This window comes from Syngnathus acus, chromosome 10 (genome assembly GCF_901709675.1).
Source record: "Syngnathus acus chromosome 10, fSynAcu1.2, whole genome shotgun sequence".
Classification (NCBI taxonomy): Eukaryota; Metazoa; Chordata; class Actinopteri; order Syngnathiformes; family Syngnathidae; genus Syngnathus; species Syngnathus acus.
The window spans coordinates 25986072-26014040 of NC_051095.1; the positions used below are offsets into that span (position 1 = coordinate 25986072).

Consider the following 27969-nt stretch of genomic DNA (forward strand, 5'->3'; position numbering starts at 1 on the left):
CCACAGTGGCCAGGGGGAGGCGCGACTGATGCGTGAGTGTTTGCTTTGTGCGTCAAGAGGGGGGGGGGGGAATAGTTGAGTGAACGGCATCCGTAGCCTACAGAGCTGGCTGTAAAAAAAGAACGCATTGACGGAGTAGAATGCCAAGAAGAGACATGGAGCCAGAATACTAAAAGGACAAGTTAGCGACACACCACGCACGCATCGCGCCATTGTAGGAAATAACTCACTTTTTTTTCTTGAATGGATTATTGATGTATGTATTTTTAACCCAGACGATTTCCTGCCGTCGCTCATCAGCCGCTGCGTTTTACTGGAATGCGCAGTGTTTTTTCCGTTAAGATGGCTCAATTTTAAGAGAACCTGTTGGGATTTGCAAACATTTATCCCGGTGCCCTATACATTTCTAGAAAGTGTTGTGCACCTTTTCCTCTGGGACGAAACGGGACATGGAAATTAACATTTTATCAACCTAAAGGCGGTAATAAGGTTTGCTATATTTTCCTGAAGTGCACTTTATTCTAACTCCTCCCGGCGATGATTGTGCTTTTTATTGCCCTGTGCATCGCGGATGGAGTGCTCGCCCAAATACGCTACTCTGTGCCCGAGGAGGCAGATCACGGCACCTTGGTGGGAAATATCGCCGAGGACTTGGGACTGGACCTTACCAAACTGTCATCACGCCGTTTCCAAGTTGTGCCCAGCTCTCGAACACCTTACTTGGGAGTAAACGTAGAGAATGGCGTCCTGTTTGTTAACGAGAAAATAGACAGGGAGCAAATATGCAAGCAGAGCGCAAGCTGTCTGCTCAACATGGAGGTGTTCCTGGAGAACCCTCTGGAGCTTTTCCGAGTTGAGATAGAGGTGGTGGACATTAACGACAACCCACCCAGCTTCCCTGAAACGGACATAACGGTGGAAATCTCCGAAAGCGCTACTCCGGGCACGCGCTTCCCGTTGGAGAGCGCGTTCGACCAGGATGTGGGCACCAATTCTTTACGCACGTATGATATCACCACTAACAACTACTTTTACCTGGACGTGCAGACCCAAACAGATGGCAACAAATTCGCCGAGCTTGTGCTGGAGAAGCCGTTGGACAGAGAGCAGCAGGCGGCTCACAGGTACGTGCTGACAGCAGTGGACGGTGGCCAGCCACCCCGGACAGGCACCGCGCTGCTGGTGGTTAAAGTGCTGGACTCAAACGATAACGTGCCTGTATTTGAGCAGCCCGTTTACGCTGTAACACTTTCAGAGAACGCGCCCTCGGGTACGCTAGTCATCCAACTGAATGCCACTGACATGGACGAGGGACTCAATGGCGAGATTGCCTATTCTTTTAGTAACCACATCTCCAACCGCGTAAAAGAAATTTTCAGCATCGACCAGCGTGCAGGGCGCATCAAGGTGCGCGGCGAGGTGGATTTTGAGGAGAGCAGTCTATATCAGATTTTTGTCCAAGCCAAGGATATGGGGCCGAACGCCGTGCCCGCGCATTGCAAGGTCCTCGTCACAGTCATAGACGTGAACGACAATGCACCAGAGATCACCTTCAGCACAGTCACGGAGTCTGTCAGCGAGAACGCAGCCCCCGGCACCGTCATTGCTTTGCTGAGCGTGACAGACTTGGACGCTGGAGAGAACGGACAAATTAACGTGGAAATCCTAGGCGAGGTGCCCTTCAAATTGAAATCATCATTTAGGAATTATTACACCATTGTGACTGATGGCTTGTTGAACAGGGAGCTTGCAGATTCCTATTCAGTGACTGTGGTTGCACGGGATAAAGGCTCGCCTTCTCTTGCCACCAGCAAGTCCATTAAAGTCCAAGTGGCAGATGAGAATGATAATGCCCCCACATTCAAACAAGCCATATATGGTGTATATGTGACAGAAAATAACGTGCCAGGAGCGTATATACACGCAGTGACTGCTTTGGATCCTGACATCGGGCAGAATGCACTCATCAGTTATTCCATATTAGAGTGTGAGATTCAGGGCATGTCAGTCAAAACCTATGTGTCAATAAATGAGGAGACAGGGTACTTATACGCGCTGAGGTCCTTTGACTACGAGCAACTGAAGGATTTTACATTTGTGGTCCAGGCAAAAGATTCAGGCACCCCAGAGCTTGTCACTAATGCCACTGTCAACGTTATCATTGTGGATCAGAATGACAATGCCCCCCTATGGTTAGCCCCTATGGGGAAGAACGGCACAGCAAAGGAGCCTCTACCTCGCTCGGCCGAGCCTGGTTACTTGGTGACACGCATCGTGGCAATGGATGCGGACGATGGGGAGAATGCCAGGCTTTCCTACAGCATCCAGAGGGGGAATGAGAACGGAATGTTTCGAATGGATTGGAGGACAGGTGAACTCCGGACAGCGCGGCGGGTGTCAGCTAAACGACACCATCATCAGTTGTACGACCTGGTGATTGAGGTGAGAGACCATGGTCAGCCTCCGCTGTCCTGCAGTGCCAGCATACTTGTGATGCTGGTGGACAGTGTGGCCGAGGGTCGCGGCACCGGAGATGGAAGAGGCACCGCTAGAGCCAAAGAGAGCAGTCTGGACCTCAGGCGCATCCTCATCATCGCCTTGGTCTCTGTCTCCTTTATATTCCTCCTAGTCATGATTGTGCTGGCTGTGCGTTGCCAAAAGGAAAAAAAGCTCAACATTTACACCTGCCTGACCAGTGACTGCTGCCTGGGCTGCAGCTTCTGTTGCGCACGGCAAGGCCGTGTCCATAAAAAAAAGCTCAGCAAATCTGATATCATGCTGGTTCAAAGTGCTGCGAATATCACTGGGACAGGTACAGCTCAAGTCCCTGTGGAGGAGTCAGGCAGCTTTGGCTCACACCATCAAAATCAGAATTATTGTTACCAGGTATGTCTGACTCCTGAGTCTGCCAAAACCGACCTCATGTTCCTAAAGCCGTGTAGTCCGTCTAGGAGCACGGAGAGCAATCACAACCCATGTGGAGCCATAGTCACATGTTACACAGACCAGCAGCCTGACATCATCTCAAATGGCAGTATATTATCAAATGAGGTAAGAAACCCTCTCATGCCCTTGTTGTGAGATCCCTGACCCATTACTATAATGCCACCCTTAATGTCTCTGTTTGACATCATCTTAACTGATCTTCATCATATTATGCACCATAAGCTAACTACTTCCCTTCAACTCAGCGTTATGCCAGGGTGTCAACAGGGCCTCATATGCAGCTGCTCTTGCGTTAATACATACTAACTACACTGTAATGTGTACTAATTCGAATTCATTTTCTGTAAACCATTATTCATTTTGTGTTCATGCTGTGCTCGCTATTGTGAACGTTTCGCAAAAAAGACCATTAATGACTGTGCACACCGATGCTATTGTGAACATTTCACTAAAAAGAGCATTAATGACTGGCACACCAATGTGTGTAATTTACACTCTTATTCCGCATTCCAGTCACAATGTTATTGATTTATTCTGGCCCAATTTTTGTCTTGCCATGTTTGTATGCCACTTTATACTGGCAAAAATGAAAAACATTAATTGTAACAGTAAAAGTACACTCGCTTTTTGACATGAGTCACAAATATCTTGGCTGCATGTAGTTCATTTCATAGCATAAGCTTAACATGGAGCTATTTTGTGAGTTGAAGGTGTCTCATTCTTCCCATTGTTTTTCATTTGATGCAATTTTACAATGATACATGCAACATTTACCTTCATTTCAGACCAAACAGCAACGAGCAGAGCTAAGCTACATGGTGGACAGACCAAGACGCGTCAACAGGTAAATATGGAGAAAGACCTCCTGTACATTATGTAGCTTTTCTTTTGCTCACTCTATGACATCCACCTGTAATGAAGTGCTTATCTACTTGCCTTCAATCGCTGATAACTCATTACTGCAATGGCACTCTGGATGATGAGATGGGATCAGATAGATTGCTGTTTAGATACATTATGTTAATGGAACACCACAAAGTGAATTAACCTTCTGTCTGCTTACAGCTCGGCATTTCAGGAGGCGGATCTGGTCAGCTCCAAAGACAGCGGCCATGGAGACAGTGAGCAGGGAGACAGCGACCACGATGCCATGAATAGAGGCCTTTCCTCTGGTAGGAAAATATTTATTCTTCCCTGATTTAGTGTGTCACAAAAATTCACTGCAGTCATTTGCAAAATAGAGATTTTGCTGGCTTGGTGTAGACCAGTGGTTCCCAAACTTTTGCAGGCTGGCGCCCCCTTTGGCTCCCCAGTGAATTCCTAGCGCCCCCCCACCCCCAAGGCATTCATATAAATAAATAATACATTTATATAAATAAATAAATAATACATTTATAATATCATTACCATTACGTTGAATTAGTGGGAGCACTGAGTTTGTTTCTCAGAAACGAGCCGGTCCCATCTAGACGTAATCGGAGACAATGACACCCGAAGTGATTTAAGGTTTGTCTTTTATTGCAGGATGCTTGGTCTCCATGTGTTGAAGCAGTTTTGAATGCTTCATTGCCTGGTTAGTTAGCCTGTCGCCACATATTAGCTTTGCGGGCTCGACTGGGGAAACAAGTCACGTGACCGGGACGAGTGTCTTGACCTGAATTAATTGATCGTCGATTAAAAAAAAAATTCTGTGCGGCTTGGCGGCCCGGTACCAAGTGACCCACGGACCGGTACCGGTCCGCGGCCCGGTGGTTGGGGACCACTGCCCTAACCAGCTCAACACAACACAACACGGCGCGTCATGTTGACTTGAACTCAAGATGATGTTGACCGCCAGAATGCGGTTTTTATTATAAGATAAAATTCTGAACATTACAAGCTTGAAATTACAAACCTGAGCTTTTGCTTTTGTAGTCTATGCTGTCGGATCTGACTGGGCCAGAGCGGCGTGTTGTGTACAAATCGACTGCCGCCCCCCTACCGCCCCCCTACCGCCCCTTTCTTCCTCACCGCCCCCCCAGATCTTTCCACCGCCCCCAGGGGGGCGGTACCGCCCACTTTGGGAACCACTGGTGTAGACCGTAGTTGATATTTTGCTGATAAGCATGTGGCTTCTATTCATAGCGGGTCTAGGGGCATATTGTGTTAGGAGCTGGTTAGAAAGGCAGTAATCGGGGCCAACATCATCTCAGTTTAACCAACAATATTTTTTTAGTTCCTCACATTTAGACATTGCAATTGCGATCGTGGCTAATGATTTTTGTCTAATTTGTCTTCTGTAAAAAGCAAGGAGAAATGGTGTCGCTCGAATGTGACTTTGCATGTTCACTAAAAATGGGGAAATGGATTGCATTGTTCGGCGGTTATGTTTTATTCTTATTTTTTTAACACCTTGCAAATAAATGGTTATGGGGAGGTGAGTCATGAGGCAGAGGAGAAAGACAATCTTGGTGCATATTAAAATAATGAATAATAATGAAGCACATGACGCTGCAGTGCTTTTCCCGATTCAGTTTAGGACTATATAACTTTTGGTCTAAGCTGCCTTTTTTTCTGAAGGCATGTTGATTTAGGTTACAAACTGGTTGTTTGTAAATACGCAGCAAAGTTAATGATGCGCCTGCTCCCTGTGAGCTGGAGACTACTCGACTGAATGTGACGTGCCTTTTAATGAGGCTGCGTCAAATGCACACAGTTGTGAGCCTTTGCAAACAAAACAGTTGCTTCATTTGTTCATTAAGTTAGTAATGCGGTCATTGCAGCTTTACCCTCCAAATGCTCTCAGTGGATACTTTCCACCTATTCTCTCTGACTCAATGGCCAGCTTTTTCATGTTTATGAAGGAACCATTGGAGCCTCCTTTTTTTATTTGGAATATTGCTGCTGTGACAATTTAATTTTCATCATGAGATGAATAAAGCCCAACCATAATTTCTCTCAGGATCAATAATGTATCTGTAGTAAAAGACACATTCAGAGATAAAACGTGAAATTAGGGAGACGTAGGAATAAATAGGAGCGTTAGACAATGGGGTGATGAAAGCAGAGCGGAAGAGGTGTGCTTTAAAACATGATTTAAATCAGAATCAGCTTTATTGGCCAGGTTTGTGCATGCCAAACAAGGAATTTGACTCCGGTTGATCTCAGCCTCTGTACAACATTTAAGTGACTAACAGCATTCAGGTGACTAACAACATTTAAGTGGCAAGAACAGGATATTATTGTCCAAGGATGTCGCGGAGACTCGATGAGTGGTGTGAGTTCATCAGAGCGACAGCCTGGGGAAAGAATCTGTGTCTGCTGGTTTTGGCGTACAGCGCTCTGGAACGCAGTCCGGGGAAGGAGTAGTTCGAACAGACTGTGACCTGGGTGAGAAGGGTCTGTAGAGATGTTACTTGCACTTTTCCTGGTCCTGGACAGGTACAAGTCTTGGATAGATGGGAGGTTGGTAAATGATGATCTATCGCTGTTTGTCTGTCTGCAAAAAAGCCCCATAGTTATGTATGCTGATTTCCGATGTCTTCATTCAGCGGTAGGCTTTCTTTGGTTGTGAGCCCCTTGCAGATAGAGCATATCACCATGTCTGGACCACGGCATGTCATTGGTGTGCCAAAGTGCAGCTTTCTTGCCACATACACCATCATTCCAGCATGCCAAAATGGTTTACCTATACCATAGAAAGAGATGCCAACAACACTTTGCTTTGCCTGTAATAAATTCACAGGATTCTCCCTCTCACTCTCTCTCTCTCTGTCTGTCTCTCTCTCTCTGTCTGTCTCTCTCTCTCGCTCTCTCTCTCTCTCTCTCTCTCTCTCACACACACAAAACCATGCCATTTATGTTTTATTTAAGCAGCAGCTGCTGCTGCTTGTCGCTGGACATGTCCTGTTTCCTGAGAATTAGCCTTTTGAATGCCAGCCCATTCTGTTTAACAAAAGAGGAGCTCGCCCCTCCATGTTTGTAAACTTGTACATCAAAACAGGACCCTGTTTCAATAGACTAAATTTAGCAGTTTATTGCAAATCAGTAATTCTTTGATCAAACATTATGACCCCAAACAGACAATCCCTTCAGACTGACCATTTTTAATTTGGTCTTCTATTGGCTCTGAAGCATGACTGTCTCATAAGAAATGATTAATCATTTAAGCACTGCTGGTCATTATTGCAAAAAAAGTACTAATCATCAAACAAAAGCCCCATACTGTATACAACATCATCATCCTCATCATTACTTTTATTGAGCAAATACATTTCATAATAGTCAGAGTATACAATTGAATTTTTATATACTAATAAGAATGCTCAAAAGGAGTTGGCTGAAGCGTAAAGCTTGTAAACGCTCGTGTGTGTGCGTGCGTATGTATACATCATGAAAGTTGTATTAAAGAATTGTAGTGAAACACAATTTTGTTGACTATTCTATCTTCTCTTTTAACATATTGTTTTAACTATACATTTATAGTGAAATGCAAATCAGTTTAAACAGCAACATTAATGTGCACTACACTTTCCCTGTGCACACTTCATTTAGTTTTTTTTTTTATCATTGACACAATAAAGGAATCACACATGGTTTATGTGCAAATAACATTTGTTTTCATCTGCTGTATATGAAAAAGAAACATTTACTTGTATATGCATCAAAATAATTTATGACAAGATACGTCTGTGTTTTACTTGATACTGGAAACACACAAAGATCAATTGAGTGTTGGAGAGAGGCCAAAAACAATTAAAATGTATAAACGTGTGTTCATGCATAATGAAAACATTATGCAGAGATTTAGAAGGATGCAGAGATGGTTGCTAACTGAGTTTTAGGTCCGCATTATATACCATACTTAACAAATGTATTAACCCACCACTCAGGTTGAAGCAATATGTTATTGAAGCAATATTTGAAATGATACAGAATTGGAGTTGTGAGTATTCATAATTTGAAGATGATTGTATCTCCTGCTTACAGTATATTGTTGTAAATACTGAAATTGATCCTCTGAGTGAAGGGCCAAAAGTCTGCTGCAATTATTTGCCAACTTCCATTCTTGCGTTTTGGATAAGTATATCAATGTATTTCAGAAAAGCACTTATCTACATTTTACAACCACCGACACGACCCCTCTTAACATCATCCCCATCTCTCCTTGCTGCTAATACAAATTCTTCTTTCACGCTGCAGCCCACCTTATCACTGGGGTAGCAGCTCACTAATCAGTAATTCATTTTTCCAACCTCTGCATACCAATTACCAAATGAAGGTTATTATCAGGGCTTTACTTTTCCACCACAATGGGCACCATGTGGCATACTAAGATACTGTATTTGGAGAAATGAGGGTCAGCATGTCTCTTTTTTGCAGTCTTTGAATTGGACTCTGCTTGTACTGTGTGGGGAATATGTTGACACAATTCATACTCATTCCCTGCAGAATCACATGATAGATTTTTTTGTTGGCAACCAGTGCTTCCTAGCTTCTTCTGCCCTGAGAAAATGGTTGCAAAACTATTTAATTCTGAGATAAGGGCATCACCCTAAAGTTATATTCATCTTTCAAGTGCTGCAGCAATAATGGTTTCATCTTCGTGATTCGTTTCAAACTGCCTTTTCCATTTCTACCAAAATGTCAAGAAATATAAGTAAGGCTTTATCTAGCTGAGTGTGTGTCTGTGTGTGTGTGTGTGTGTGTGTGGGGGGGGGGTGTTTGTGTGACTACGTGCCATTCTTTAAGTGAGTATACTGTAAATGAAACAGAACCAGCTCCCTACGCAGTGATCTTTAAATCTATCTAATTCTATCTACCCAATTCTCTCTCTCTATGCGTTCCATATACGTACATATACGTATACATATACTTACACACACATGCGCGCGCACACACGCATGCACACACACACGCACGCATTATATTGAGCAACATAGTTTCCTCCCTTTGTCTTTGCCATATTAAACTGTAATGTGATGTTTTGATGGTAAGAGATTAATATTTAATAAGAAACCCTTCTTATTAGGAGCCTGGGCACTTTTCCAAGCTGTTAGTGACGGCAAGCCAAGTTAAGCCGCTTTGTAACAAAGCAAATTCCCCCTTTGCTGACTGCCCCTGACAGACATACGACAACACTCACACATACACATGCACACTTACTGGGATGACAGCGGTTTTAGTCTAATCAGACTGTATTCGAGGGGGATTAGCTGCAAATAGCTTGAACTGTACAGTTCAGATTTTTGCCACAAACAGGGACTCAGACACAAATACAAGCCAGGCAGATTTAGATTCAGAAAAAAAATGCATACACGGCCTGAAAACATATGGAGCAATGAAAATAATTCTGTATATACCGTATTGGCCCGAATATAAGACGACCTTGATGATAAGACAACCCCCTCTTTTTCAAGACTCAAGTTTGAAAAAATACTTTTTGAACACCAATTTTAATTTTTATACGGAAAATACCGTAATTTTCGGACTATAAGTCGCTCCGGAGTACAAGTCGCATCAGCCATAAAATGCCCAAAAATGTGAAAAAAAACATATATAAATCGCTCCGGAGTATAAGTCACATTTTGGGGGGCAATTTATTCGACAAAATCCAACACCAAGAACAGTCATGAACGAGCAACAACAGGCTAAACGATAGGTATGCTAACGTGACATAAACACAAACGAAGAGCTGAGAACGGCCCTGACGTAAAATTCAGAGTTATTCAAAAAACTATTACATAAATAACACGTTAATAAAACCATCTGTGTCACTCCAATTCATTAAATCCATCGATCGTCCTTTGTCAACAATGCGTGCGCGCCGCTGACGGCGCTTGCACTTCAAAATATTCCACAGGCCCATATAACGATATATAAATTAGATATCAAATAACTATTATATAGGCTCGGTGGAGCACTGGGTAGCACGTCCGCCTCGCAGTTAGGAGGGTGCGGGTTCGATTCCACCTCCGGCCCTCCCTGTGTGGAGTTTGCATGTTCTCCCCGGGCCCGCGTGGGTTTTCTCCGGGCACTCCGGTTTCCTCCCACATCCCAAAAACATGCTTGGTAGGCCGATTGAAGACTCCAAAGTGTCCCCAGGTGTGAGTGCGAGTGCAAATGGTTGTTTGTCTCTGTGCGCCCTGCGATCGGCTGGCAACCGGCTCAGGGTGTCCCCCGCCTACTGCCCGTTGACGGCTGGGATAGGCTCCGGCACTCCCGCGACCCCCGTGGGGACAAAGCGGTTCAGAAAATGGATGGATGGATAACTATTATATAAGCAATAATGTTATCAAACCATCTGTGTCACTCCAAATCATTAAATCAATCGATCGTCCTTTGTCAACAATGGGTGCGTGCCGCTGACGGCGCTTGCACTTCAAAATATTCCACAGGCCCATATAACGATATATAAATTAGATATCAAATAACTATTATATAAGCAATAGTATTATCAAACCATCTGTGCACTCTAAATCATTAAATCCATCGATCAAATTCCTCGTCCTTCGTCAACAACGCCGCGCGTGCGCCCTGACGTCAGCCTCGTCGTTATTCCACAGATCTACTATATAACTATATTGTAGTGTTAACAAAGTTCAAGGAAAGACATGGGTTTGGTAAACGGCTCTTTATTTAACAAAACAAACTTCCAGGCGTGTGGCGGCGTGGACTTCCAGCCACGGAAGTGGAAGAGAGCTCCATCGAATAGGACCGGGCGTGCGTAAAAGCCATGACCGAGCCCCATCCACCGTCCCTGGACAGCCACCCGGCCGAGCGCCGGCCCTCGACTTCCATCCGTGGAGGTGAAAGACAGCTCGGTAGAGTAGGACCGGGCGTGCGTAAAAGCATTGTCCGAGCCCCATCCACCGTCCCTGGACAGCCACCCGGCCGAGCGCCGGCCCCCGACTTCAATCCACGGAAGTGAAAGAGAGCTCCGTAGAGTAGGACCGGGCGTGGGTAAAAGCCATAATAGTTTTTCAAACCTTCTGTGTCACTCCAAATCCTTAAATCCTTCAAACTCTTCGTCCGCCGTGTCACTTAGAAACAAAGCCGCTAATGATGCCGGCAGTACGTGGGGCCCTTCGTCATCTTTGTCATCCCGTGATCAATCTTTGTCCTTTATGTAAACAACCGCCACGCCGCGTCGCGCTGCTGACGTCACTTGAAATTCAAATTACAGTAATCCCTTGCTACATCGCGGTTCGTTTATCGCGGTTTCCCTTTTTTTTTTGGGGGAAAATTTTGGAAAGTTATTATAAGTCGCCCCCCCACCCAAACTATGAAAAAAACGCGACTTATAGTCCGAAAATTACGGTAATTATAGTACATCTGAAACAAATGATTATAACAATATATTCGAGAGAAAAAGCATGTTCTTTTGCCTCATTCAAATCATGCAAAAACTGTCTATCACATCCTAACATTTGAACATTTAAATCTTATATTCGGGCCAATATGGTACTTCAGACAAGCAGATGCAAGGAAACTCATTTTCATTTGAATCAACATTTAACCTTCCATTCAAGACAATCACATTTAAAGATAATAGCCTGTTTTTTTTTTTTTTTTTTTTTTTATCCTGTCTAGTTATTAGTTGCTGTTGGTTACTCATTCACACATGTACACACATATGCACTGAGACCAACACACACATACTAAAATGCCATCTAAAAAAGTGGTTCTCCTAAAGCGTGGTCCTGGAATTTTGACAGTAAACTCCCAAAATAAACTTGTTCAAAACCAGGTCAAAATTTTATTTGCTTAAATTAAACCTTCCTGTATTATGTCCTGAATAAATATAATTCGCTCACTGTTTTCTTTGCAAGAGATTGTTGAATGTTGAGGTCTACTCTATTGTGTGTACTTGACCAACAAGCACTGGGCTCAAGTAAAATTAAATACCTCAAAATTATTTTTACATTTGAACAGCTTCACTACTTTCATACAATGATATTCAAATACAAATTGTTACAAATGATCAGTGTATATTGAAAATTAAATATGAATGGTGAACAATGATCGGCCGTCATTTATGCAGCGTCATTTAGGCAGCGTCATTTAGGCACGGTAGACACCAAACAAATGATCAGCGTTCACTTCACAAAATATATAGCAGAATTGTGCGCAGTTCAAATGCTGTCGACTCACACCCAAAAATTCGTGCGTGCAACTTGGGTGAAATAATTAATTTTGTTGTACGTTCGTTACAGAAATAAAGGATGTCACACTTGACAAACATATTTTTAAAAAGTGTTTTAAAACATGTTGACATTGTATTTTGCAGCAAACAAATTGAATTTGTGCACATTCGGCCTGAGCAAAGTATCCCCCCAACAGTCTCTGAGCGGACCTCACAGTGACTACCAAGTCACAGTAAAATGTAAAATATATTGTTCTTTTATTTTGAAAGTTTTGCTTTTTATGTGCACATGTGTTGACACTACTACAAGCAAGGGCTTCCACTTGTGCCTGAAGAGTTGCTATTAGTTATACATTCAGCTATATTTAATGACCCTCTCGCAACAAAAAATAGAATAGCAAAAATGACAACAGTTTCAGTTGTAGTAGCAACAACATTCACATTTTGTGTATGGTTATCAGGTCTGATTTAGCTTGATAATATTGAACAGAAATCTACCGTTTCATATTCTGTAGTATGTATTGGGTGTATTAATGTTAGGGTTAGTCTTCACTGCATCATTTTACATCCCTGTCAATGTTATACTTCGCGCTTATATATTTGGGAATCCTAACCAGGAATGGCTAATATGAGCTCTCAGTTGGTACGCAAAATACATTTTACCTTCACAGCAATTAATTAAAATAGGACAATATGCTTTTTCTGATTACATTACAAATAATATGGTCAATGTTGAGGTTACCATGTTGGCCTGTCCCTCAGCAAGTGCTCCCATTTTTCATGTGGCTCATTTGCAAAATAAATTTCCCACCCCTAGTGTGTGTGCGTGTGTGTGCGTGCGTGTGCGCGTGTGTGTGCGTGTGCGCGTGTGTGTGCGTGTGCGCGTGTGTGTGCGTGTGTGCGTGTGCGTGTGTGCGTGTATATGTGTGTGAGAGAGTCTGTGTGAGTCTGTGTGTGCATGAATTTGTGTGTGTGGGAAGGGGGGTGTTGAACTACATTCTATTATCGACATACCGTATTTTTCGGACTATAAGTCGCAGTTTTTTTCATAGTTTGGGTGGGGGAGCGACTTATACTGAGGAGCGACTTATGTGAATTTTTTCACACATTTTCAAAAAAAAAAAAAAAAGTGAAACCGCGATAAACGAACCGCAATGCAGCAAGGGGTTACTGTAATTTGAACTCCAAGTGACGTCAGCGGTGCGGTACGACGGTTGTTTACATAAAGGACAAAGGATTCGATCACGGGATGACGAAGATGACGAAGGGCCCCACATACTACCGGCATCATTAGCGGCTTTGTTTGTAAGTGACACGGAGGATGAAGTGTTTGAAGGATTTAATGATTTGGAATGACACAGAAGGTTTGAAAAACTGTTATGGCACGCCCGGTCCTACTCTACGGAGCTCTCTTTCACCTCCGTGGATGGAAGTCGGGGGCCGGCGCTCGGCCGGGTGGCTATCCGGGGACGGTGAATGGGGCTCGGACATGGCTTTTACGCACGCCCAGTCCTATATTACGGAGCTCTCCTCCACCTCCGTGGCTGGAAGTCGGGGCCGGCGCTCGGCCGGGTGGCTGTCCGGGGACGGTGGATAGGGTTCGGACACTGCTCCTACGCACGCCCGGTCCTACTCTACGTAGGTCCCAGCCACCTCTGTGGCTAGAAGTGCCATCTCCGGGATGGAAGTCCACACCGCCACACGCCTGGAAGTCGAAGCCGGTGTTTGGGTCCGTGTGGCGGTGAACTATTTATGTTATAGTTATTTGATATATTTTATTTCGTGTAGTTATATACTAGATCTGTGGAATAACGACGAGGCTGACGTCAGCGGCGCACGCGTGGCGTTGTTGACAAAGGACAAGGAATTTGATCGATGGATTTAATGATTTGGAGTGACACAGATGGTTTGATAATATTGTTGTTTATATGTTATTTGATATATACTTTATATATCGTTATATGGGTCTGTGGAATATTTAGAACTGCAATTCACGACGAGTCTGACGTCAGCGGCGCATACGCGTTATCGTTTACATAAAGGCCGATCGATGGATTTAATGAATTGGAGTGACACAGATGGTTTTATAAACGTGTTATTTATGTAAGAGTTATTTGAATAACTCTGAATGTAATGTCAGGCCTGTTCTCAGCTCTTTGTTTGTGTTCATGTCACGTTAGCATACCTATCGTTTAGCCTGTTGTTGCTCGTTCATGTCCGTTCTTGGTGTTGGATTTTGTCGAATAAATTTCCCCCAAAATGCGACTTGTACTCCGGAGCGACATATATGTTTTTTTTCACTTTATTGTGCATTTTATGGCTAATGCGACGTATATTCCGGAGCGACTTTTAGTCCGAAAAATACGGTAAGTTAAACATCTGGCATAGAGAATTTAAGTTATTTTTGTAAATCCTTCATGTGAATATGAATACATTGATTTGAGACAATTTTGTGGATCCTCAATTTTGTAATTTTTGTAATACATTTGGTCTTTAATCGTAGGTCAAAATCTTTTTTTTTTTTTTAAACGAAAATGGTACTTTCCACGGGCTTTAATTATATTTAAACACTAAAACATGTTTTTTTTTAAATGCATATTTGAACTAAATTTCCAAGCCTGGCTCCACCATGCTGCGAATACAAGTGTTGAAACTGTCTGACTGCTGTCACCTACCCCCGCTTGCTTGCTTGTAAGGGTTTTATGTTATCATAACAATCTATTAAAGAACAGGAAATACTCAGTTGAACCTGATTATTTGAGCAACTATCAAGTACATCTAACGTGCACACAGTTCTTTTTCAGATTAATGTGTGGGTGTAGTCTCTGAAGGTTTCAAATTTATTCTGCGGGTGGCTTTGATCACAATAATGGAGAAATAGAAAGCGCTAATGTGAGGAATCAAAGAGCATGATGCATCAACAGACCTTGTGAAACTCTTGTGGAAAACTACCATTTCTGATATATTTAATTCTTTGTTAACACTCCTTATAACCCACACTCCTTATAACCCATGACCTAATCACACGTTTTTATTCCTATTCCACACACTCTCCTTGCCTACAGGCACGGATCTGTTCTCTAACTGCACGGAGGAGTGCAAGGCTCTGGGCCACTCTGATCGGTGCTGGATGCCAAGCTTCATGCCCACTGATGGGCGGCAGGGCCATGTGCCCGGCATGGACTCGGTTCCCATCACAGAGGTACTTCAAATCTCTGAGCAAATTGCCAATAAGTCATTTTCCACCTTTGGCAAAAAGGACACCTGTCAGTCACCAATACAAATATCTTTACCATCACCACCATCATGGCACTCTAGAGAGGAAAGAGTTAGAAAAATTTCTGCCTAGCTCCAAATCACCTTATACGTCAGTGTATATACATAAGTGAGTATCCTATTTTTCTGTGGCCTGAGTGCCTGCCCTATACTCTCTGATCTGGCCATCCAATTAGGGGGAAAAATTCTAATTCAATTTTCTCCCTGAATTGGCTGGTGGAAAGGAGCGTGAAATTAATTTCAGATCTGACCCATGTTCTGGCTTACTGTCAAAATGATTAACTGACTCTTCCCTCCTTCAAAACTATCTCTGTTATCTCCCACTGTAATGATGTCGTCCTCTTTCACCTTTCAAATCCATCCTACATACCGTACTGTAAGGCTGCTCTTTTCCTTATGAAACCAAATAGATCACTGTCTCCTATGAGAAAATGGCTGCAGTAAATATAAGACATTCAGAAAGCTCAGAAAGCCATATGGGGGAAAACAATCCTGTTTAAAAATTGTTGAAGAATCTCATTGTCATTCAGCGATCGTCTCCGGAGCTAAGATTAAAAAAAACATTTTATGATAACTGAAGGCAGGGAAAAAAAGCTAGGCAACTGCCTCGTTTCTTATGGAATTGCTGTTTCTAAACTGTCATTCAAAGGCCACAAAGAAATACAGCCTCAATCACTAGAATTGATGATAAAGCTTAATTATAATTTTGTCTAGCAGCGACTGAAGAGTACCCCCCTCTCTCATCAGCAGTCACAGCTAGCTGGAATTATCAAACTGTCGGAACCTTTCCTGCTTTCCCAGTACTATCATTTAAAAACAACAGCATGCTGTTAAGAACACCGGGGAAATGTGTTCTTGTTTCCTTTTAATTAACGCTGCAGCCATGATCCATACCTTCCCTACTATGTTTCAGTCATGATCAAACATGTAAAAAAATAAATAAATAAATAAATAAATAAACAACATACTTTTTTCCCAGCTGTATGATAAGTACATGCAGTAAAGCCTCACCTATTCCCGGCTCTCTTTTTATCTATTCATATTGTTTTGTGTAGAACCTATCCTCAACTATTCACGTGCTCTCCATAACATCCTAAGATGTTACAAGATGGTAAAAAAATCCTGGCTAATGGTGTTAGTGATTGACTTTTGCAATGATACATATTGGCCTCCTCTGTGAGCCATTAGTTTTAAGAATAATATTGTTTGATTAGATGCCACGGATGCTTTTGTGTCATAACTTGACCTTAAATAAAGCTAGAAGCAAGCTATACCATAATTTAAGTACAATCTTGTGTTTTATCCACACCATCTACCTCAAAAAAACATTATGACAATTGTTAGAACAACACATATTGAACGACTTTAGCATGATGTTGTCAAAAGGCTAGAATAAAATGCCATTCGTTAGAAATAAAAATATTACATTGGCAATTAGTGATGAGGTTTTTGTAACAAAATAACAGAATATACAGTAGCAAGACACTAAAACAGTGTTGTGTGCATCAATTTAATGCCTTATAATTTTATGTACATTTCTCCTTTTTCAATTGTTTAGATGTACATTTTATATAGTACACATGCTGCAAAGGGCCCCCTCTGTGTCACCACATTTCCCACAAACACCGCTACTCATTTCCCTCTCAAACTAGATCACGGGAGCCCTTATGCAAATGAGTGCGACGATGGCAAAGTGGGTGGTTGGCGTGGTTAAGAGGCAACAGCAGTTGTTGCTGAGTGGGGAGGGGGTAGGCAAGAAGAGGAGTGGAGGAAGGGATAGAATGATGATAACAAGAGAATGAATCCCTCTAATCTGATCAAGTCAGTGATACACAGACTGGGAGATGCAGGCCTAGGCCTGGTTTTGGCCAAGGGTGGGGAGATTACCATCATGAAACTCAGACATGGAGACGGGGGTTGTAAAACGGGAAGGGGAGGGGACTTTTTCAACTCTGAGTCGAGTCGCATTCTTTTGTTGATGTCCTAAATAAATTGGCCATGCAATCCTAACCAGTCACTCAACTCTAAACAGAGACCCCCACCCCCTTGCCCACACCATTCACATGGCATATTATCCATGAACCATTTCACTAGAATTGAAATAGCCCAGCTGAGGATCAAGGAATGTGAGACATCCTATCACTTATTGTGCAACAGGGCTGTGTGAACGAGGCCATAACAAAGTAGTGGTTTTATTCCTTTTTTTGTTGTACCAACCCCCACCCCATGATGCACACACTCAAAAAGCACAAAGCTCTCCTGAACTTGTGGTTTTTTTTTTTTTTTTTTTGCTTCTTCTAGAGAGGAAAAGGTTTTCCTAGTTCATTTCGAATAGACATGCCGGAGACTGCATGAATTTGCACAATCATCCCCTCAACAATGAAGACTGTCCTGTCAAAGAAGAAAAATAACCGAAATACACGCACACATTTACACACACACACACGTGCACACACACACACACACACACGCACGCACATTCATACAAAATGAGGATGGTTGACTAAACAAGCGTCTCATCCTCTGCGTCCACTGGAATCCATTGAAGAAAAGGCCTGAGGGGAAGGAACTCCACCCTTTTGCTTTAGAAGACGTGAAGGAGGGGAGACATGTGGAATGAATGGCTGCAGGCAGGTAGACGAATGGCCCGAGTGGGAGGATCTCATTGTCTCAGCAGGACTGAGAAATTGAAAATAAACAAAGGATGGACTGATGGCTACAGTGAAGGGATGAAAATTAAACTTTGATCTATTTCTTTTCATTTTGTGCTGCCTGTTTACAGCTTTGATGTATATCTTTGAGGAAACTCAAACCAGACATTAACTGACACAAGGACAGCCACCAATGAGCCCTTTAGGCGATCGTACTCAGAGACGGCAAACTGTACAGGAGGTTCCTTGTGTGTTTCCAAATGTAATGCCATTGTTTTCTAATTTTCTATTCCGTTTTTGTGGTCAGGCGTTTCTTTTCTAATTTGTTTCAACTTTGTTTACGAGACAAGATAACATTGTTTTTCATGTTTTTATCAAGTTCTTGAATTTTTTTGTATCTCTTAAGGTTTGTTTTTCCAAGAGCTGACTTTCAGCGAGGACCTTAAAGTCATAGAAATTGGATGTATGTTTTTCACCACCACATTCGGGTTTGGACAGTGTTCTTGAAGTAGTTTCTATCACATGTGAGAAGTGTTTTCTGTACTCTTTTAAAAACTTTCAAGCTCAATATAAAACTATATATAAATCTGTATTTACTTGTTATGGAGGCGTGTTATCTGTTTCCTGGGTTCTGAATTCAACTTTGACTTCTTATTTTTTAAATGCCCCTGCTAAAGGCTTGTACATCCCATAAAGAAACATTGAGTGACTGAATGGCCTTAGCAAATGTAAAACTTCTTTGAGCTGTTTCATAACTTGTTTTCCACTTTTAGATATGATTAAAAACATGTACAAAACTGTGGTAATAATTTAAATTAAAATTCATGGTAATTCTGTGTAATTGTAATCCAAACTTTAGTAGGTATTTTATTAAGTAACAGAAGAAGAATGGTAAATGTTTTCTACACAATGCAGCTTGAGTCATTATACACACTTCTCTTTTTACTACACGGGTCACAACTACAAGAACACCATTATGCCAACAATAAACTGAAAAATGATCAAAAAAAGAGTTTATGGATTATTATTTTTTTACATGTTTATTACAGGCGGCAGTAGTTAGTACGTCCGCCTCACAGTTAGGAGGGTGCCGGTCCGATTCCACCTCCAACCCTCCCTGTGTGGAGTTTGCATGTTCTCCCCGTGCCCGCGTGGGTTTTCTCCGTGCACTCCGGTTTCCTCCCACATCCCCAAAACATGCTTGGTAGGCCAATTGAGCACTCCAAATTGCCCCTAGGTGTGAGTGCGAGTGCAGATGGTTGTTTGTCTCTGTGTGCCCTGTGATCGGCTGGCAACCGGTTCAGGCTGTCCCCCGCCGACTGCCCGATGACTGCTGGGATAGGCTCCAGCACGCCCGCGACCCCCGGGTAGACAAGCGGTATAGAAAATGGATGGATGGATGTTATAAGAGCTAAGACCAAAATCATGATTTCAATACTTATTTGACAGGTTCTGCATAATGAAACAATTCATGTGTAGTTTCTGAAGGAATGGGGTAAAAATACAAAAAGTCCTGCCTAGCTACAAAAACAGATATGCTCGAACCTCATTGAATAAAGTACATAAGCAGAAAAGTATATTCACATATTAAATCAATAAAAGAAACTTTTAAGCATATAATTATACCTACACACCAAATCAATAAAGCAGACATAACTAGACATTTTTGATAGGGGGTAATGACAAAGGTTTTTATAACTTTATGATCTGATATATATTTCTGAGCCCTTTGAAATAACAAATGTTTTTTGATATATTGCCTGAATAGCTTAATGACCCTTAAGGAACTGTTTAATGCATGCCTGATGATTTTCTAAATCACGGACACTGCCAAAGTCGTCTAAAAGTGTTCAGTACTTGATTGTATCTTATGTTTTGACTAATGCTAGACGCCAGTTTTCGATTACTACTGAACGTTCTGGACAGAGGGAAATATTTTGCCTAACAAAGAAAAGATATGGTTGGAAGCATGATTAAACTAAGAATATGATGACGTAAGCAAGTACATGGAGTATCAAAAGAACAAACAAACAAAAACATGGTAAGTGGTGAGTACAAACTTTGCATAGTCAGGGAACATTAATAAATTGATGATGTCACAGCCAAAAGCTCACATAATTCCGTACAAAATGACAAAATTGAAAGAATGACGAATGGATGAGGTGTGACAGTGTATGTGCAAGAATGGAGCAGAATGTTTACAGGAAGGTCACTTGGAGATAAAACCAGCAGGTGCCAGAGGGAGACAGCCAAGAACCCGGCCAAAGATGATCGCCAAGGCCGAAAGACGGGATGGAAGACAACAGCCCCCACACACACCGAATCGCCCATAATCAGCACCCACCCCCACGGAACCAGCTCTCACCGAACCAGCACCCACTCCCATGGAAACAAACTCTCCTGCGAACTTGCCCCACCCCAAAGACTCATCACCCATCAAACTCGGCCCACACCGGCATGTGCAACTGAATATACATAAGCTGACCAAAGAACCTTGAACGTTGCCTTTTCTGAATGGAGACTTTCTGCTCTTGAGCATGGTCGCACGAAAGGCCAACGCTGGATTGTACTTTCCTGAAAACAGAGCTTTCTTAACAAGAATTGTGATTGAACTCAACCAACCTGTGTAAGTCTAATTTCTGCTTCAGTGTCTTAGCATTTTCCTAAATCTGAAGAAATCAAACGAGCACGCAGTGAGTAAATTGGATAACAGGTGATTGGCAATGGCTTTTGCCGTGAGGCGCAGATAGCGCGCTCCCTAAATTGTGGACAAAATCCAACATTTCCTATATTTTTTTTAAATTTGTGTGGATTTAAAATCTGCTCAAGAGTCTATAATTTATATAACTTCTATAACTCTTTAACTAAAATGTTATATCATGTTCTAATCCGCCTTTTTTAAAGGATGTTACCACAGTCATATTAGTGCCTTAGGCCACCAGGCCCAATGGTATTTATTTTGACCCAGATCCCTGATGGTATCACAAGATCACGATATTAGATTGTGCTTTTGCTATTTTTCACATTACCACAATGCATTCAAATTGCGATATGTGGAAGTAAATACCGTATTTTTCGGACTATAAATCGCAGTTTTTTTCATAGTTTGGGTGGGGGGGCGACTTATACTCAGGAGCGACTTATATGCGAAATTATTCACACATTTTCAAAATTCAAAAATCCGTGATGTAGTGAAACAGCAATAAACGAACCGCGATGTAGCAAGGGATTATTGTAATTTGAACTGCAACTGACAGCAGCGGCGCGGCGCACACGCGTCTGTGTTTACATAAAGGACAAAGGATTCGACGACGGGATTTAACGACTTGGAGTGACAGAGATTGTTTGATAAAATTGTTGTTTATAATTATATGGGCCTGTGGAATAATTTGAACTGCAACTGAGACGAGTCCGACGTCAGCGGCGCGGTGCGGCGCACACCCGGCATTGTTTACGTAAAGGATAATCGATGGATTTAATGATTTGGAACGACACAGATGGTTTGATAATATTGTTGCTTGTATAAAAGTTATTTGATATATAATTTATATATCGTTATATGGGCCTGTGGAATAATTTGAACTGCAACCGACGTCAGCGGCATTGTTGACATAAAGGACGATCGATGAATTTAATGATTTGGAGTGACACAGATGGTTTGATAAAGGTGTAATTTATAATATAGTTATTTGGATAACTGTCAATGTTACGTCAGGCCCGTTCTCAGCTCTTCGTTTGTTCTTGGCGTTGGATTTTGTCGAATAAATTTCCCCCAAAATGTGACTTATACTCCGGTGCGACTTACCGTATTTTCCGGACTATAAGGCACACCTAAAAACATAAAATTTTCTCCAAAGCCGACAGTGCGCCTTATAGTCCGGTGCGCCTTATATATGTATCAATTGATGATTTTGTTGATCCATACTGGTTGTACACAGCGCTCTGCCAAAATGTTTCAGTACGTTTTAGTACGACTAGTAAATTACAAGGTCGCATCGCTTCCCAGCATTACGGCAACCGTGGTCAGGGGGCGTCACTGAATAGCTGTTGTACCCGTGAGGCTATTTAATTTCAAAATAGGCTGCTCCGTTAATCTTTCGAGTAAATTTACAGATCGATATGGAAGGGAAAGATAGGTAAGCAGTACCAATGTGTTAGAGCGAACTTTAGTCAGTTCCGATCATTTTATAGGAGATCGTTTGAGAAACACGATTGTTTAGGCTCATGGGAGTCTGCGAGCTGAGGCTCATGGGAGTTTGCAGGTGGCTAATGCTATAGTGATAGCTGCTATACTCACGAGGCTATTTCATGTCAAAATAGGCTGCTCTGTTAATGTTTCGAGTAAATTAACGGATCGATATGGAAGGGAAACATAGGTAAGCAGTACCAATGCGTTAGATCGAACTTTAGTCAGTTCTGATCATTTTATAGGAGATAGTTTGAGAAACGCAATTGTTAACAGAGGGCTCATTGGTTATTGGCTAGTGGATGCAGTGGAAATTTTTAAATTTCGTTGTACATGTGACAATGACAAATAAAGATCTATTCTATTCTATTCATACCGCAACCCTAGTCAACCTCAGTTTGTTGCAGTATAGCTTCTATTTTATGCGCCTTTTACTCCGGTGCGCCCTATGTATGAAATAATTTCTTTAAAAAAAATTAAATGAGGGTGCGCCTTATAATCCAGTGCGCCTTTTGGTGCGAAAAATACGGTATATATGTTTTTTTTTCACTTTATTGTGCATTTGATGGCTAATGCGACGTATATACCGGAGCAACTTTTAGTCCGAAAAATACGGTAATCTGAATTGTGTCACTCGCTGGAGTATTTAAAACACTTTTGATGATTATCATCCTTCTTCTCACTACTCTATAAAGATTCCAGGCCTGGATGAGGCATTTGTTGTACATTATCAGTTAACTAAACTTTCTGCACATTGTTGCCTTTTATTTCAAGCAGAAAAACAATTGTTGACAATGATTAGAGCTTTTCAGATGCTTAATCGACTTTAAAACGAGTGATAGTGATTATTATACGAAACATATGATAATAAGTGTGACCTCACTAGATCAGTATGCTACGGTACAAATCAAGAAAGCAAATCTGCTTTAGCGCCCTGTGCTGTGTTCTTCTTCTTGTTGACACAATCTATAATCCTCTCGTTCCTTTTTACAACAGTTGTGTGGATTTAGGGGATCTTTTGTTATTATCTGTCTCAAATGGATGTTGCAGTACTAGATTATAGACTTAACAGAAAGTGATGAACTTATCGTGTGTGTGATATCAGAAAAAAGCTCTAAAGCAAGGGACAGCAACATGCCACTGTCAGCCCCGAAAAATTAGTAGCCCTTTCTTAAAGTACTTCACTTGTGAGGAGACATTGGGATTTCCTAGCAATTATTACAAAGTAATCATTTGAAAATGTAAACTTGCAGAGATTTTTTTGGGAGGAAAAAATGTCATACATTAACATTTATCTTTCCCCTATCTTTCTAAAAAGCCTTGTTGAAATGTGAAAAAACTAACATGATCAGTTTTCACACACATTTAGAGTATTCTCTTAATTATTCTTATTAATAACATAAATAAAGGATGTGATACGGTGGGGTCCATTCCAGGGTATACCCCGCCTCTGACCGGAAGTCAACAGGGATAGGCTCCAGCACATCCCAAATGAGGATAAACGTTATACAAAACCAATGGATGCCTCTAACTAAAGTTAATTTGATGAACTTGTGAGTTCAGGTCATTTTCAAAAAAGTTGCTGACCCCTTCTCTAATTCACCCATCACCCCGCCTCTCCATCCATCCATCCCTCCCTCCCTTAATCCCAGGCTCCATCCATCCATCCATCCATCCATCCATCCATCCATCCATCCATCCATCCATCCATCCATCCATCCATCCATCATCTGAACCGCTTATATTGACGAGGGCCATGGGCATGCTGGAGCCTAATCACTTGTCATTCAGTCACTTGCGAATATTTTATCAATAAACACATGCAGACAGTGTTTTCACAGGTATTGTTTGAAATGGCAGTTTAAATATTAGTGAAAAAACACAAGCTCTATTCCATTTTCTTTATTTGTGCAAATCCAATTTTGATCTATTGTTTGGAAAATTGCAAGGAGCAGCAGCCTGAGCCCTTTTGTCACTGCAAAATGAGGGCAGAGCAATCAGAGCTGCACCATTTAGACTGAGGACAAAGTGCACAGAGAGCAAGCGTGGTATAATGATATCTTTGTTTTTTTTTAAATAGAAGCTATTATGTTTGCCCTCCACATGACACTAATCTCTGTCAGTAGTCAAAACTTTTTCATTTATGCAATGGAATAGCCATATAACACAAACCATTAGCAGAATAAAAACGAAATAGCAACACCAACAAATACAGAAAACTTGATGCCCCCTAAAAATCGGCAGGTGGATTTGAAAAGGACAGGGAGCGAGCACTTGGCTTTCAATTCCACTGAGATGATTTGGTACTGGACGGGGATGAGGCTGATGTGAGGGGTGGCGGGTTCTTGTGATACTCAGTTTCAAAGTCACTTTCTACACAAAGACGAAGCAGATTAAAGGAAGTTACTTTCATGTCAGAGTGCTCCTCTGCCAAAGCTGCTGGACATCCCACCATAAAAAAGATTCAGTGCTTGAATTCCCGACTGATCAGTAGCTGTCGAAATAACTGCAGGCAAGAGTGAGAATCGCGAGCATGAAGGCTGATTATGGTCTATTTAGATGTGGATGAATGAGTCTTAGACTCTGGACATAACTTATAATAAAGATAGAGGAGTGTGACGATGAACTGTTGGTGGTTCTCATTATCAAAATCCATAACAGTCAGTCTTAGAAAACTTCTTTCTTTGATGAGTGGCATCTGACAAACCTCGATTTTGTGTTACCATTTCACAAAATTTGGGGATTAACTTGCTGATTTTGCCTTTTGGAGATACACTTTCATGCGTTTAACATATATATATTATAATTTATATAGTATATATACGTATATATATATATATATATATATATATATATATATATATATATATATATATATATATACATACACGTATGTATCTATAAATTATAATATATATATATATATACTATATATATATATATGTTGTTGGATTTTGTCCACAATTTAGGGAGCGCGCTATCTGCGCCTCACGGCAAAAGCCATTGCCAATCACCTGTTATCCAATTTACTCACTGCATGCTCGTTTGATTTCTTCAGATTTAGGAAAATGCTAAGACACTGAAGCAGAAATTAGACTTACACAGGTTGGTTGAGTTCAATCACAATTCTTGTTAAGAAAGCTCTGTTTTCAGGAAAGTACAATACAGCGCTGGGCCTTTCAAGAGCAGAAAGTCTCCATTCAGAAAAGGCAACGTTCAAGGTTCTTTGGTCAGCTTATATTCAGTTGCACATGCCGGTGTGGGCCGAGTTTGATGGGTGATGAGTCTTTGGGGTGGGGCAAGTTCGCAGGAGATTTTGATTCCATGGGAGTGGGTGCTGATTATGGGCGATACGGTGTGTGTGTGGGGGCTGTTGTCTTCCATCCCGTCGTTCGGCCTTGGCGATCATCTTTGGCCGAGTCCTTGGGTGGGGGCTGTTGTCTTCCATCCCGTCTTTCGGCCTTGGCGATCATCTTTGGCCGAGTCCTTGGCTGACTCCCTCTGGCACCTGCTGGTTTTTATCTCCAAGTGACCTTCCTGTAAACATTCTCCTCCATCTTTGCACATACACTGTCTCACCTCATTCTTTCATCATTCTTTCAAGTTTGTCATTTTGTACGAAATTATGTGAGCTTTTTGGCTGTGACATCATTAATCTATTAATGTTCCCTGACTATGCAAAGTTTGTTCTTTTGATACTCCATGTCTTTGCTTACGTCATTATATTCTTAGTTTAATCATGCTTCCAACCATATATTTTCTTTGTTAGGCAAAATATTTCCCTCTGTCCAGAACGTTCAGTAGTAATCGAAAACTGGCGTCTAGCATTAGTCAAAACATAAGATACAATCAAGTACTGAACATTTTTAGACTACTTTGGCAGTGTCCGTGATTTAGAAAAACATCAGGCATGCATTAAACAGTTCCTTAAGGGTCATTAAGCTATTCAGGCAATATATCAAAAAACATTTGTTATTTCAAAGTGCTCAGAAATATAAATCAGATCATAAAGTTATAAAAACCTTTGTCATTACCACCTATCAAAAATGTCTAGTTATGTCTGCTTTATTGATTTGGTGTGTAGGTATAATTATATGCTTAAAATATTTCTTTTATTGCTTTAATATGTGAATATACTTTTCTGCTTATGTACTTTATTCAATGAGGTTTGAGCATATGTTTTTGTAGCTAGGCAGGACTTTTTGTATTTCGACCCCATTCCTTCAATATATTAAATTATGCTAGGGACAGGATCGATTAGCACACAGGTGACAAAATTAAGTCACACAAAGCATCTGTATGCCCACATATTACATTAGCTGCCGTGCCTGTCAACCAAGATGGTTCTAGAACAGGGGTGGGCAAACTTTTTGACTTGCGGGCCGAATTGGGTTCTAAATTTTGACCGGGGGGCCGAACCAGGAGCAGATGGATGTAGTGTTTGTGTGAAGTAATATAAATGACATGTAAAGGTCATTGCATAAAAGGTTTTTACTTTTAGTAGATACTAAAGCATGGATATTAAAAAAAAGCTTTTTGAAAACAAATGCATTTATTAACAGCATTAAAAAAATATTTCATCAAAAAACTACTATCAGTGATTCTTATTAAATACGACACTGTTATGATGAATAATATTTTCCATCACTTCAGCGCCTGCAGGTCAGATTTATGAAATATGTTTATCTAATGAGGCGAAATCACATCCAACGGCAAACATTCTGACCAAATACATCATCTTGAAGAATCAGTGAAAGAATACATCTAAATAAAGTAATAAAGAAATCAATAGTATTGTTGGTTTCCCTTTTTGGCTAGTGCATCATAGTCTGGAGTAAAATTTGTTGTGGTAATTTTTAGGATAGAGCCGAGGTGTCGGTCCGTTAACCTAGATCTGTGACGGGCTTTGTTGACGTTCATGTGGCTGAACGTCTTCTCACACACGTAGGTCGAGCCAAATTGTCCACTCTTTTTTAACATTCGGCACTCACTGTCCACCTTTCTTTTCTTCGGGCCACTCATTTTAATGGAAGGATTCCAGGGGAAGGTTTGTGGGTGGCATTAGCGTAAAACTGTATCTGAAAACTCAGCGCACGAATTACGAGAATATTGACGTCACAGCCTACACTCGAAATTCCGCACTGATAGATGAAATTACTACGTACTACTGAGTACACACGCACTTGTGAGTGTGCACCGAGCTTTCTGACACGGCTCCCGGGAGTAAATGCGCGGGCGGGCGCTTCCCCATCTACTGGGGAAACATAGTAATTGCAGGGAAAATGACCCAAAAAAAATTAATAATACAATTTATTCAGGTTTGGCGGGCCGGATTAAACGGCCCCGTGGGCCGGATGTGGCCCGCGGGCCGTAGTTTGCCCACCCCCGTTCTAGAAGCTCCCCCACTTCAGGCACAAAGCTCTGAAAAGTTGTAATATATACAGTAATCCCTCGCTACTTTGCGCTTCACCTATCGCAGATTTCTTTTTAAACAAATATTGCTGATAGATTCGGTGCATCGCGGATTTTTATTTATTTATTTATCTTTAGTCAAAATATTCCACAGGCCCATATAACGATATATAAATTAGATATCAAATAACTATTATATAAGCAATATTATTGTCAAACCATCTGTGCACTCTAAATCATTAAATCCATCGATCAAATTCCTCGTCGTTTGTCAACAACGCCGCGCTTGTGCCCTGACATCAGCCTTGTCGTTATTCCACAGATCTAGTATATAACTATATTGTAGCATTAACAAAGTACAAGGAAAGACGTGG

At 41.5% G+C, this 27969-nt stretch overlaps 1 protein-coding gene and 1 long non-coding RNA gene across 4 annotated transcripts in view; one reads left to right on the forward strand and one right to left on the reverse strand.

Annotated features, from left to right (window-relative positions):
* Window positions 1-19007, forward strand: pcdh10b (protocadherin 10b). Of its 3 annotated transcripts, none has more exons than XM_037262821.1 (5): window positions 3-3051; window positions 3732-3790; window positions 4012-4118; window positions 15136-15289; window positions 15342-16685. In XM_037262821.1, the coding sequence occupies exons 1-5, from the start codon at window positions 538-540 to the stop codon at window positions 15457-15459; spliced, it is 2952 nt and encodes a 983-aa protein (XP_037118716.1). In that variant the 5' UTR covers window positions 3-537; the 3' UTR covers window positions 15460-16685. The 3 variants fall into 3 exon arrangements, with proteins under 3 accessions (XP_037118715.1, XP_037118716.1, XP_037118713.1); XM_037262818.1 differs by lacking the exon at window positions 15342-16685 and adding an exon at window positions 17648-19007 and having other exon boundaries at window positions 6-3051; window positions 15136-15272; XM_037262820.1 differs by lacking the exons at window positions 3732-3790; window positions 4012-4118; window positions 15136-15289; window positions 15342-16685 and having other exon boundaries at window positions 1-2886; window positions 2952-3051.
* LOC119129589 overlaps window positions 6828-27969 on the reverse strand; it is a 22026-nt gene continuing 884 nt past the window's right edge. Inside the window, exons 2-4 of the long non-coding RNA XR_005099284.1 lie at window positions 24391-24402; window positions 20431-20438; window positions 6828-6838 (exon numbers count right to left, since the gene is read on the reverse strand). This is a non-coding gene — a long non-coding RNA (uncharacterized LOC119129589). The remainder of the gene's footprint in view (window positions 6839-20430; window positions 20439-24390; window positions 24403-27969) is intronic.